We start from the raw sequence: 14,239 nt of genomic DNA, 5'->3' as shown, positions 1-14,239 counted from the left end.
AACTTTTCTACGATGTTAAGAGATGTAAGCCTGTGTGTATAACAGAGAGTACGGTTTATTTAATATTCACTGATAACGTGCTACTGTGACTCTGACTTAAAGAACACAGACAAGCCTTCTTGCAAAGCCAGTGGCACCGTCTTGGTAAAACATTGATAAAGCACAGATACAAGGCTCAAAGTCATATCCCCATTTGCTCCGTGCATATATCTTCCTCAAATATGTTGATGTCAGTTTTTCTGGCAGTGCAGTCGGTTAAAAGTGTGTCATTGATGTAGTTCAAAAGCTACAGAGTACAGAGCTGTCTCTCTTCCCCAGCCCGCCTCGACCAATTGGGGTCCGTCACCACCGCCGAGCTAAAGTTCTCCTCACAGCCGGTGTAATTTTTCCTCCTCTCCCTCCACTGCGCACCGGTCATATTAATATCTTTGTAGATGGCAAACGTGTGCTCCAGGAGGCCAGTCCCATGTGCTGTTTTCCCCAGAACCTCTTGCTGTTTCTCTGGCCACAGCCAAGAGCATTAACATATGTTCTCACCGTGCACAGTGCTACTCTGCATTGGTAAATGCCTTATTACAGCAAGAAGCGCTCCGTGCTCTTCCACTGAATATCCAAAAGTAGTAAAACACAGCCATATCTGCCCACTCAGAACAGTAGGGATGTGTCTCACATGACGGGGGGCTCCTTAACATTTAGTCAGAGGCCCTCTTTGCGAAAATTGATATTCCTCCTCCTCTCACAGTAATGGCGGGTGGTAATAATGACAAATAAAGGCAATATTGCGACTGGATGGTACACACTGAGCATAATAAGGTCATCGGCTGGTTGTGTGTGGTTTTTTTTCACCCATATTTATGCCTTTTTAGCATGCAGAGTCAAATTCTCTCAGTATGACTTACATCTCTAAAGACTACACCAGTGTGAAATATGCAAAGGCAGAGGGTGAGAAAAATATCCCGAGCAATGCAACATTGTCTTGCCTGGAGAGCGTACACACTCGTAATCATTTTTAAACGACCATTTCCTTGTATCATTACATTTGTTTTGTGTTTTTCTTGTGTTTCCCCGTTTCCGTCTGAAGTAATTCAAAGATGTCTTAAAAAAACAGATTCTTAAACAGATTTGTGGCAAATCGCAGCAAAATTGGGAGATGACACTCGCTATTGTCTAAACAGGCTTTTGGCAACGACGCACAGAAAAGAATCCGATGAATGGAGCAAACTGGCAGGAGGAGAAATAATGATGTACAGGAGGCTCCTCTCAAAGTATCGCGGGATGTTGTTTACAAGGCATCAAATGTTTGCAGATAATTTCACAAATGAGTGTATGTGTGAGTTTTCGCAAATAACCTAATCTGTTGCAGAAAGCAAAGATGTGATGATATTCAGGAAAACATTTAACACTTAAACACAACATGAATTAGAAATGCGGCTTTATTAGGAGATACGGTGAAAGCGTTCCTCATAGGGTGACTATAAATTGTGAAACAGTTGAGCAGACGACACTTCCTCTACGAGAGCAGCTTGCGGATGATTATGTTGATTTGCTGCTAAAATGCGGCTCCGGCCCCTGAGGTCGTTTGAATTGGTGTGATCACGGTCATCGGCTCCTTGGGAGTTTTTGTTTTATTTCTAATTTGGGCGATCTTTGTACTGTCTGCCGGAGACACAGTGGTGCTGCGTTGATCTGAGGACAGATTCTAAAATAATGTGTATCAAACACCAACTTGTCTTATTCTTATACAGAGAAGTGGGGGCTGGCATCCATGTCATCCTGCAGCACTGCTCTGATTTATAATAGTTGGGAGGAACGAAAATAAGAGGCCAGGATACATCACTGAAACATGAAGGCATTGAATAATACTTTACTCATGAATAAAATCATTAAAAGAAGCTCTTTTTATAACTTGGGCCATAACCATGAATTTTGAACATTTTATGATTAATGCTTTATCTATAAATTAAAGGTTTTGAATTTCAAAAGCTTTTTTATTTATATAATTATTTATGTTCTCCGTTATTTATGACTTCATTCTGGTTTTGACGGGCCAGATCACCTGAGGACACAAGATCTGTTTGCTTTAACTTTGGAGATCTTTTTTTTTCTCAGACAATCTCGTTTGGGCTGCACCATTGTGCAGACTAATGAAGCCTCACAGGCTTTGTTTAAGTCATTAAACATGGAAATCTAACTGCACAGTTTACTTCTAATGGCAAACAATTACATGACGCCGACCTGTCCAAGAAAATCAATGTCAGGTAAAAAAAAGAATTTAGGTGGATTGTTCAAGTGTTTCGAAACGCTGCGACGGGTCATTTACGAGTAGATGGTGAACAGATATAATCCCATCCACATTTATATTTAGATATAAAACTTACAATACTTTCAACTAACTATAGTTTCAGAAAGACAAGAAGGCCACGTGAAGCGTACAGTAAATACTGCAACCACTCTGCTTGCGGGTGATAGGTGACAAGGTCTGCTTCATGTTTACAGCAAATCAATAATGATTAGTAGAAGAATCCTTGGGCAGTGGTGAGTGTGTTTTAGCCAGAGCAGCGCAACCTAAGCAAAAAACGGGTCTTGACATATTGACCAACAACGAAACTGTCTGGTAAGTTTATTAATCTGAGTAAAGTAACTGACTGAGTGTGAGTTCATCTAAGGACTGGGACTCAACACTACAACTATAACAGTGCATTTTGTCATTAAAATTGATATACAAGAATTGACATTAGATTGAATGTTAAAAACTGCAACTAAATCAGGAGACTGTCTTATATTCCTATCAGTATTTAACACTACATAAGGAGAGGGTTAGCGGTCAATGTTCACCCCCAGAAACATCAAGGTAACTATTGTAGATTCCAACATGTGTAACATCTATGCTGCTCCAATTGGAAAATTTCTATATCCTGCAAACTTTAACTACTGTACACACAAATCACAGTTTATTTCGCATGAATAGCACAAACAACACAAGTGGAAAGACTTGTGAGATAAATGTGCAATTGTACAGGGGAAAAAGTGTTTAGCATCTTTTTTTCTCTTCATTCAAGGTACACCTGTCACTCTGCAAGGCTCATTTGCACTCTAATTTTCAATTAATCTGTCCCCTTGTTTGATATGATGATTTTATTATAATGAATGTCTGTTTATTCACATCTCTGCAGTGGCATTTCATTAATTATAACGTGAATAATTTAATTCATGCGTAGTTAGTGTACTGTTTAGCGCTTCCGCAGGTCTTACTGTCAGAGGTGTTGGCTGTGACACTCACTCCTGATCTTGTGTTACTGCTTTGTTGTCTTTAATCATTTCCTTTCGCCGTCTCCTCATCTTAGAGGTGTACTTGTACATGAGTTCAGACGTATATTTTTATCAGGTCTATTTTCCGTTGACAGGAGAAAACATGGTTATCATGCACATGTGAACACCTGCAGTGTAATGATTATCGTCTGACTATTCCTGGGTCTTCTGCTTTCGTGGACTCACTCGTGTACAGTATAATTTGTTGCAGCAGGTCAAATGTGATAATGACGCGTTTTAAAAGTGCACCTCAAGTAGAATCAGCTAAAGTTACATTCTGCCTGCCTTAAAATATAGTCTCAGGTCGACTCTGGGACTCGGTAAAATCCACCGGTCAGGTTAAGATGCTTATACATTTGCAATCCGGGGGACCGGGCAGCTGGACTGCAGTCCTGGAGCGGACAATGACTTCCCATTAATAGGTTGGCGAGCGTGAGGGGAGCCAACCCTAAGCAGAGATTTCCGTGTGGATGTGGCCTATGGCACAGGGGTACCTGCCCCCAGCCATCTGCACTGATTTGACAAATGATTCTATATCAAAGGCCTCTGCACTGATTTGGGTGGTAATTGATTGGAAGTGAGGCCCTCAAATCCCTGATTGGTTTAGCTGGATGTGGTGGCGAGATATGCTGTGGCAAGTGAGAGGAAAGGACAGCCAGCAAGAGAGAAGCAGAGGGCGAGAGCAGCGGAGGGGATCGGGGAAATCTATGAGAGAACTCTGCCTCATTTGCACTTTGAGAGAATCCAGAATGAAATGTTGTCAGATTTGTGGTTTTCCATACGCAGTATAGGCGCTGTACATTTTTTTTTCTTTTACAGATGATCCCATGCGATGTCAGTGTTTGTGTTTCTTTCTCTAATGCAGCTGACAGGATATCCAATTTGTTAGTGTGGCCGTGAAGATTAGATTTCACCTTTCAGAAAAGGGGGGGGGAACTTGGTTAGAAATGGAATATTATTGATTTGTTCCACATGGAGGTATGGTCTGACGCAGAGATATTCGCATGCAGCGGGTTGGCAGCGAGGGAGCATTGGTTAATAGTCCTTCGTCAATTTCCCCTGAGTTTTTTTATGCCATTAACCCTTATTGTGGAAATTGTGTGACAAGGGAGATAATATCATACGTTGAAGTCCTGGGTAGTGATTTGCATGAATGCTACCTCAACCTCATAAAACTGTATCTGTGTGAGGATGCACACAGAAATTAATGAATGATGTGCTGAATGCTTATTATAAAATAATGATCTTATATCCTATTTTATTATAACATACTCTCCAATCACGTCGCATAAAGTGGGGACAATCCCATCAAATTACCGTTACAGTTGTGAATATAATCCTATTCATGCATACACACCTCCATGTGTGGCTTTAAAAAGTGCTTGTATTTAAAGCCCATGTGTGCTAGCCATGTTGTGACCATCCCTTCATGTTGTCCTACCACGTGTGTGTACGCCATGTTTGACATTCTGTAGAGAAGCCAGGAGACTGAGGATCCCTGCTAACGCGACAGGGATGACAGGGATGCTCTATATACGTAGGCCTACCGCCTTTATTACACGGCAGGCTGGCTGCGTTGCATACCTTTTGCCATTTGACACGGACATGTGGTGCTTGCTAGTGACAGATGCTGCACAGTACTGGTCCCAGAGGTCACGAATGACCTTTTGGATTGTCTTTTATTTTCAGTCACAAAGCATTATTTGCTTGACGATGGCCACCGATGCAACCCGGGGCAACCTGATTGAGCCGTCGGTTGTTCCTGCTTGTCTTCTGAGATCACATTTACCTCAAATAAATTGTGTGTGTATGTATGTGAGAGGGATTTTGTGTGTGTGTATGTGTGTGTGTGTGTGTTTGTGTGGGTACGCTTGCATAGGGACGTGAGTGTGGTCGCACATTTTCAGGAAGATGCCTCGCTAACCACCCTTACTCTGCTTGATGCCTCTAACTAAGCTTAATTGCTGCATGACTAGCCTCTTGTTTGGATGCCAGAGGGATTTTCTTTTATTATACAGAGAATGAATCATCATTAAGATGTGCTTATTCAGTGGCCTTTTCCTCCGATTCAGGAATGCTGCTGGATCTCTTAAGCGTTTCATCTGTGGCACTCGGCGCGGTCATATTTGTATCCAAGTTGAACTTCACAGGAGAGAAATGTGCCTCTAGAAGCAAGGTGTCTGTCTCGCATTGTCATCACTCAATTTTTGTTTAAGTCAGGGTGACATTTCGCCGGGGAGGGTCTCATATTGTGTGGAGTATAAAACCGTGAATTGGCACCCCGGAGTCGCGCGGTTTTAGTCTACCTTTGCAATTTCGGAGCTGGCAGGAACAGGGTGCAGCAAAGGCCCCATACTGTCAGAGGTTCTTGATCCCCACCCCCATCCGTTGCCCTCTCCATCTGTCACCTAACTAGAGTGCAGCGTTCACACAGACACAAACATGCACTTAGGCATGCATGCACACACATTCTTACCCACGTACAGACTCGGTCCTATCAGCCAGAGCACCAACAGCAAAACGCAAAAGTAAAGAGCTCAAAACCAACTATTTACTCTGTAATTCGTTGTTGCCCAGAACACGGAAAATAATTTGCTCAACACAGATATTTCTAAAGTTTCTATTTACCACCTCTGTAACAAATCTCTACAGTTAATTCACAGAAATATGCATGCACGTGAGTATCCCTGGTCACATTTACTCCTATCCTGTTTTGAAAATAATGAGATACAGTTGTTCATAATGTGGATTCAGATGAAAACCTTGTGAAAAAACACACAATTTTCGAACCGCCTCGAGCCTGGTTTCAGAAATATGATCTTACCCTCACCTCTTACCCCGACTGCCGTGCTGTAATCATGCTCTGAGGTGAGGCCACTCATCAATTATTCACCAGAATGCAAGATTTTCACCCTTTATCTTCTCGCCAGCTAAAGGAGACCATTTAAGAAAAATAGAGAAGCAAATAAGGGGAAGCAAAAGAGAGAAGGGCGGCTCGGCGAGATGAATAAGAGAGTTTGCCGTAGACAGACAATGCTCTGGATGTGAGTAATAATTGTAGTTTAACAATGTGTGGACCTCTGGGATTTTCCGTATGCAATATATGGCCTTTAGACTAGGATCACTATGGAAACCAAAGGCCCTGAACGACCTGCAGTGCCCACCCACTCGGACAGCCGTTAATCATCTTCGCTCAGATCCTGGCACTGCAGAATTTGGCCAATGTGTCAAGAAGCAATTATATATACTTAGTGCTTGGGCACCCGATCTCCTCCCTCCCTTCTCCTTCCTCGCTCTCACACTCTTAATATAATCACAGAGCAGTCAGTTTAAAAGCCCTCTGTTCATTTCACTATCTGTCTGGGGGATGCACACAATGCAGATGAAGAGAAGTGTAAAAAAAAAAAAAAAAAACGGAGGATATTCTATTCTGAGAGCCATTACAATCAGAATATTCTTTTCATATAAATCATATTCAGCCATTTACTCATTTTACCAGCCTCCTGAGCTGACTGACATCCTAAATTACCCCAGCTGGCCCAATGCATTCGCTGCACATATTGGGTTGGTGCGGATCACGGAGACTAATGTGAGCTGACGAGAGGGAGATTATGTTCCGCTGCTAACAGCTAAAACGTGAATAACACCATTCGGCAAACCCACGGTGTTCCCCATTACATCAGCCCTGATCGGCTGTGTAAAAAAGTAAAGAGAGCGAATCGGAGACGGAGAGAAGGAGCCTGACGGAGACGAGCACTCAGGGAGTCAGACACACACGTCGGATACTTTGCAGGAGGAGACGCGCTCCTGTGTTTAAACTTCTGCAACATCCTATCACGGCTAGAGAGAGAGAGACAATCAGATTTAGAGACAACGACAACAACGCACATCAGATATTCTGTGAAAGGTAGAGAAGCGTTCCTGTGTTTAAACTGCTGTCGTGTGCTGTGTGAAAATGTAAAGAGAGCAAATCGGAGACACAGAGAATGAAACTGAGATAGAGATGGATGAGACACTAGAGCTATTGGAAGAGACAAGTTCCTGTATTTAAACTTCTACAACATCCCATCATTTACTAGGTCAAACTGCAATATCTCATCCAGCTCATCTTCAATATGAAAGGTTAAGGTCCCAGTGTGAAGGACATCGCGTGTAGTTTTGTCGATTGGTCTAGTTTTGCCTTGATTTCTTACGATACATGTTGGAAAGCGGTTTCTCATTTTATCATTATTGGATAATGATAAAAGCGGTGCCTCATTTTATCATTAGAAGCGTTCCTGTATTTAAACTGCTGCAGCATCCTGTCGTGTGCTGTGTGAAAATGTAAAAAGAGCAAATTCGGAGACACAGAGAATGAAACTGAGATCGAGATAAACTCAGGCCCAAAGATCAGACACTGGAGCTATTTGAAGAGAGGAGTTCCTCTATGTAAACTTCTACAACATCCCATCATTGACTAGGTCAAACTGCAATATCTCATCCACCTCATCTTTAATATGAAAGGTTAAGGTCCCCGTGTGAAGGACATCGCGTGTAGTTTTGTCGATTGCTCTAGTTTTGCCTTGATTTTTTAACGATAGACATAGACACAAGCGGTGGTTCATTTAATCGTTATTTACAACCCCCCCCCCACCAGCGTCCACAGCTTTCAACGCCACCATGGTCGTTGTGGACAGCTTGCGGTGCATTAGCGACGTATAGAGCAGTGTCGGGCTTTTGAACAGTTGATGACAGCCTGTCAGACAGCTTCCCCCCCATCGGGCTCCTTGTTTACCAAGGTCCACTTTTGCAGTAAGCCACTCTCCATCATACCGGCCAGTCATCCAGAAAAGGACAGAGGGTTTTTTTTTTTGACACGTTTGGTGCTAAGTGAACTGAATTTGTGTGAATTTTCACTACAAAACACATTATCACGTTTGCAAGAAGTGTGCACCAGGAGTAGGAAGTGAAAGGGGAACGGTTCCCTCAGTCAGTGTGAGGACTTGGGACCATCAGAGAGAGTGATGACTTTTACTGAGCATGATCAGGACTAATTAGCGTTGAATAAATCTGCCCTTCTCACCTCATGTCAAATGAATATTGCATCATAGCGGGACGCAGATGGAGAGAGAAACTGAAGAAAAGAGAGGCTTCAAAAGAAATAGTTCTTTTAGAAATAAAATAATTTTAGAATCATTTGTAAATTGATTTTCTGATTTTTTTTGCACAGACTCTTCTAAAACGCATTCAGAGAACGGGACGTCAGATATGTGAAAAGATAAGAGGGGTCTTGACATCATGAAGAGCTAATTTACAATGTGTAGGGATGCAAACAAACTCCGACCAGACCATAAAAAGCCTAAAATAACTGCAATTATTTCACATAAATGTTGTTTTTCCCTCGGCTGAACGCAAGCTGGAGCTTACCTCATGAGGACAAATGGGGGGTGGCGAGCTAAAAGACTTCTCCGGTGTCTGGCTGGGATTCTACAAGAAAAACACATTATCAGGGACATGTTTTCAGCGGAGGGCATCTCCCAGCAAATCTTCAGTGACAGAAGTTGCAGCTTATTTCCTGGCCCTTGCCATTAGCATTTTCCGCAATATATTTTAGAGGGGTTAAGCGAGTCTCGCTCAGAAAGCACGTTTGGCCGCGAAGTAATCCGGGGACAACGGCTTTTGTGGACAGTCGTATTTTAAATCTTTATCATGACAATATCATCTTATCGTTCATCATGTGACTGTGGGGGGTGGATATGTACTGATGTACTTTGTTTTGTTTTCCAGTTTCCTCTTCTTTTATATCCCTCCACAAAGATATTATAAATCCTTCTTTGCCAGAAGATTTCACCGAGCATATGTTCAGACTTTTGCACACACGCCTGAATGCATTTTTTGAGGTTAAATATTATCACATTGTTAATACACCAATACATCACTCAGACACAAGAAAACACCATTAAAAAGGAGACACAAGGTAAGTCAACAAGCCAACAACAGATGGTCCCGCTGCTTGTGATTATGCAAAGATCCAAAGCATTTGCATATTCACAATTCCACCATAAAAAAAACAGAGCCAAGGAGCCATTTGGAGTTGACCTCAGTGAGAAGCGGAGAGAACAACGGGCGAGGCGAACCCAGCGGGGGGGAAGACAGGCTCTGAAAACTTCTTTGGGAATCTACTGAGGGTCTGCCACCTGGGAAGGGCCTGTTGATTTCCAGGCAGGTGCCTTCAGTTATGTCCTCATATCCAATTATGTGCCTGTGGTATATCTGATGCTCCCTGACACTATTAATGGCTGCCTTATGGTATCACCAGGACAGATGAGACACTCAAGTCTCCAGACTCTCAACATCTATATTTCATGGTGACGCAGAAGGAGAACACCTCACTGGCCGAGGCATCAGAGACGGGGGGGGGGGGGGAAAGGAAAACAACCCCCATGCTTTCAATGTAGAACAAACACCGCGTCATGAAATATAAATGAATAAATGGGCCTTGCTGGGACGATGGAATTAGTAGATAACATTTTCCCGACAGACTGAGTAGGCTATATAATCATGATATCTTAATTGATGTGACAAATAGACATGAATTATTTTCTTTGGGGACAGGAGCAGGAAATGCAATTTGCTGCCGTGTGTGTTTTGTGTGTGCGCACAAAGGAGCAGTCATGTTGATTGTGTGATTTCCACAGGGTAAAAGGCAACGCCTCCAAACAATTCCACTAAAATTTTGACTTATTGTCTAATTGTCAATTTAACCAAATTAAAATATATGTGTCAGAGTCAAGTTAATCATAACAGGAACCGCAGCTTTTTCAATATGCAGACAATTCTGTCCCTGTGGCGGACAAGGTCAGAATCAACAATACTCAAAATGAAAAGCTTGAAAAACATCACACCAAACATAACAACTTGCAGTCAGTCTGCAACGGTTTGAGGTGCTAAAAGAAAAAAGGATCAAGATCTTCTGTGTAAACATCTGACGATGAATACGACAAATTTACTGCGAAAAATTTGATGTTATTCTTAAGAGGTTTATTTAGTCTGTGTTCCATAATCAACAGCCACTTTAATTTACCAGCACAAACAATGTGCAAGAAGCAATATCTACAAATGAAAACATAGTGTGTTGCTAAAAATGTGCTTGGATCCAGTGCTTTAGTTTAGATGAATAAAAGAGGCTGTTCACGCTTGATACCGACCATAGATAATCTAAATCCCTCTCCCTCTCTTGGACACACACACACACACAAACACATAGCAAGATCTCCCCTGGCTACAATTACGGCTGTTTTATTTTTTCTTCTCTCGCTTTTTTTTGTTGTTGTTTTGTTAAGTTTTTCTTTCTTTTAACACAATCTCATTTTATTCTTTGAGCAGAACGAAGCAGTGCATTTCATCTACGTTGCATCTCTTTGTCACACAGCTCCAGAGCAGCTCACACATGTAAAAGGTGATTATTAATCATTAATTTTTCATCAGCGCTGAAACAACGCGGCTCTGTGGGCAATAACTCACGCTCCGTACTCTTACAGGCTGATGATGGTGTTAGCAGGAGAGACATGATGAAGAGAAAACACCAGTAGTGGAAAAACAACTGTCATTTTTCAATACACCTTTAGGTCAGGGACATTTTGCATCTGATAGGGAAACACTATTGACAAGGCTTGCAACAAAGGCTCTTGGATTACACCACATATTGATGTTTTTGTCGTTTGGGGAGGTTATTGTAATTTGATGAGGCCCAGAGAGCACCGTGGTAAGATATATAACAAAATGTATTTTCTGATCACTGAAACATGATGTTTCTTTGTCTGATTTCTTGGAGACATGCTGAATTAGCATGGATCGCTCGTGCTGTGGCTTTCGGTTTGTATTTCTTCAGAGTAATCCTTACCCTCACCTGAGAAACATTGTGACCTACAAATTGCCCAAGTCCTGATTATAAGGCTTAATTAAATTTAAGGTGAGGCAGCTCAAGAACCTTTGTGTAACTTGCCATCTGTTTCTAGGTACCAGATGTAAATGGAGTTTTTTATTTATTTACAATGTGGTTAGTTGTTTTAACATCATGTATCAGATAACATCATGTGAATAAGTCATACTGCTGCAATAGCAGAGTTTCCCCTGTCGGACTCAATAAAGTCACATTATATGTTGATGTGGGGCTACTATTCCAGGAGTTATCGTTCAAAAAACAACACTGGTGTGTGTGGTAACTCCAAAAGTCGTAGAAGAAAACAAGTGAAGTACTGTTCATATAATAAGGCCCTGGAGTGGAATAATCCAGTTCAACAGGAACGGTCACCTGTCATTCTACTGGCTGTGGAACTTCAACAGCATCATTTCACGAAATCTGAGAGCGGGAGTTTTGCAAACCCGGCCTGAGTGCCAGGAGAGGGACTCCAACTGAAGTACAAGGCGTTTGTGCGACAACAGTATATGTGAGGGCAGACAAACAATTCTGAGCAGGAGCCAAGCACATTGACGCTCGCAGGGGCAATTTGAGAGAGGGGGGGGTCAGGAATCTGAGGCAAAGCACTGCGAAACCTGAACGGGAAATGAAGAAATAATGCTCTCAAAATGAAAGGCCGTGCTCTTGAATAAAGATAGGGAAGGAAACTCCATCGATGTACTATATAGCAGTCTGGTCACATTCGGCAAGCCAACTTCCCCAACAAGCCCCATGAACAGAACAAGAGATCTATTCAGTGCTGAGTGGACAGGGACTTGTGGCACATTTGTGTCTCTAGCCCCCATCAGCTCAGCCTCCACTCCCTGCACACATAAGGAGGCTTTATGCCGTCTCCTTCTCCGGATCCCTCGGAACTGCCACGCTACTCTGAGTAAACTGCATTTCCAGCAGCTAGTTACTGCTTCTTTAGCCCTGTGTGCCACCCTGACATTGTTGCCCCCACCCCCCAATAAAATACAGTTCTCTCACTAGGATTAAAGAAGCAATGTAGTTCAAGGATTATCAAATGCCTTTGATCATGTGACTGCCATGTTTTTGATCCGCGGCACATAGCACTGAATATATTCTCTTTTTCTTCCCCTTCTGTCTCTATCCCTCTCCATGGATTTCCCCTGGCTTGATGGTTCGGTGCAGTGTGAGAGGAGCTCTTGACAGGCAGGGAGAAAAGAGCATGTAACGAGGGTAAAAACACATATAGTTGTAATATCGTGATGAAGGAGACCCTGCTCACTGCTTATCAGAGGTAATACACACAAGCAAGTGCCTTGAAACACAAAACTGTCTCATGTTTAAGTTTGATTAACACGTTTGTGACCTGTAAGAATAAGACGAGCATTCATCTTAGTCCAGAATTGCTTTTATCAACTACTTTTCCAATAAAAGCACATTTCATGTTTGGCTTGTTTTAAGGTAATGACACAGATGCTGCGAGTACAAAGAAAGGGACCACAGATTATTTGCCATTGAAACAGGAAGTAGGGTTTTAGATCCCTCAACCCCCCCTTTGTACCCCCGACTGCACTCCACTGCTGCTCATTAGCAATTTCCAAGCCTTGGGCTATTTTGCGGTGTTTCAATTCCTGCATCATTGTTTTTTAGTGGCTGACTTGGACATGCAATCAAAGGGACACGCAATATGTGCCACACTTGTATCGCAAAACAATGCCTTTTCCATACTGCCCAGTCGGAAAGCCTGTAATTGTGAGCCAGGGGATCCGTGGCTCAAATTTAGTCGACGTACCTCAAAAAATGTTCTTTATCTTCACTGTGCGATCACCCCCTATTAATGTCATTGCCAAGACAAAAACTGGACATATCAAAACAATTATTTTGACGTGGCTTCAAGCAACATAACATTTCAATGTGAATGGCCTTCAAACCCTGCATCATTATGAGGCGTGGTTTTGGGCAAAGGAAGCCCATCAAAAAATGATTGAATATCATTTTAATGGATGAAAACCGACGAGGCTTTCATTCTGTCTACCTGCCATGTTATTAGATAGAGCGTGTCAGTCAAGCCGAGGAGCACAGAAGCAACATACAGAGAGGCTGACACGACGTAAGCATGCTGCCTTCCATCTTACTCCCTGTTTGGCATGTTTATCTAGTCTTCCATGAGAGCTTAGTGCAGCACTGTGCATATGCATACAGAGTGATGAAGGTTCAAAAACCAGCGCCCGGAGGAAGCTGCACATACAGCACAAGCTCTTTGAAATGGTGCCAGGGTGGGCCTCATTTGCAAAGCAATTTGACAACAAAAGTAAAATACTCTACAACTTCAAAACCAAAATCGCGCCGCAGTGAGCCAAGAGAGGAAATTCAAGAGGTTACATCCGGTGTCTTGTGTGTGTGTGTGTGTGTGTGTGTGTGTGTGTGTGTGTGTGTGTGTGTGTGTGTGTGTGTGTGTGTGTGTGTGTGTGTGTGTGTGTGTGATCCTGACATGGCTTATTTGCAAACCTTGCATTGCACCAGCGCTATGTCATGATTGCCTTGGCAAGGAAAGGGGGCCTAATTTGCATGAGAGGGAGTCCTGGGGGCACACAGGAGCTTGCCTTTGACCAAGGTGCCAACAAGCCTGCAGAAAAACATTGTAATTACAACTTACAAAGCTGTTGTGTTTCGAACAAACTCGGTCTTAATACAAAGCGGACCACATACTAGTAAATCTGTCAGTTCCTGAATGAGCATGACAGAAATGCGTGTGGTTGACTTTAATATGCTGTTTAATTGTTCCCTTTTACAATACTCTACCCACTCAAATCAGATTTAAACTATAGAGGCCATTCTGGATTTTATAGCATTCATTGTTTTAGGTTTGAATATCTTTCATGGAGGCTTCACAAGTGTAGGTATGGATACATATGGTGTTTTTCCCCCTGTAACTTCAATGGTACTAGGGATTGCTTTGACGAGTACAATATTACTGTGGATTAAATGGAACAGGACACCATATGGGTTTATTATAATCTA

At 42.4% G+C, this 14,239-nt stretch overlaps 1 protein-coding gene across 1 annotated transcript in view; it reads right to left on the bottom strand.

Annotated features, from left to right (window-relative positions):
• pcdh11 (protocadherin 11) overlaps nucleotides 1–14,239 on the bottom strand; it is a 115,353-nt gene that overhangs the window by 60,993 nt on the left and 40,121 nt on the right. The window contains exon 3 of the mRNA XM_061079895.1: nucleotides 8,716–8,775. Within this exon, the coding sequence (XP_060935878.1) occupies nucleotides 8,716–8,775 (60 nt within the window). The remainder of the gene's footprint in view (nucleotides 1–8,715; nucleotides 8,776–14,239) is intronic.

This window comes from Limanda limanda, chromosome 10 (genome assembly GCF_963576545.1).
Source record: "Limanda limanda chromosome 10, fLimLim1.1, whole genome shotgun sequence".
In the NCBI taxonomy this organism is placed as follows: Eukaryota; Metazoa; Chordata; class Actinopteri; order Pleuronectiformes; family Pleuronectidae; genus Limanda; species Limanda limanda.
This window is presented reverse-complemented; position numbering and strand designations above follow the sequence as displayed.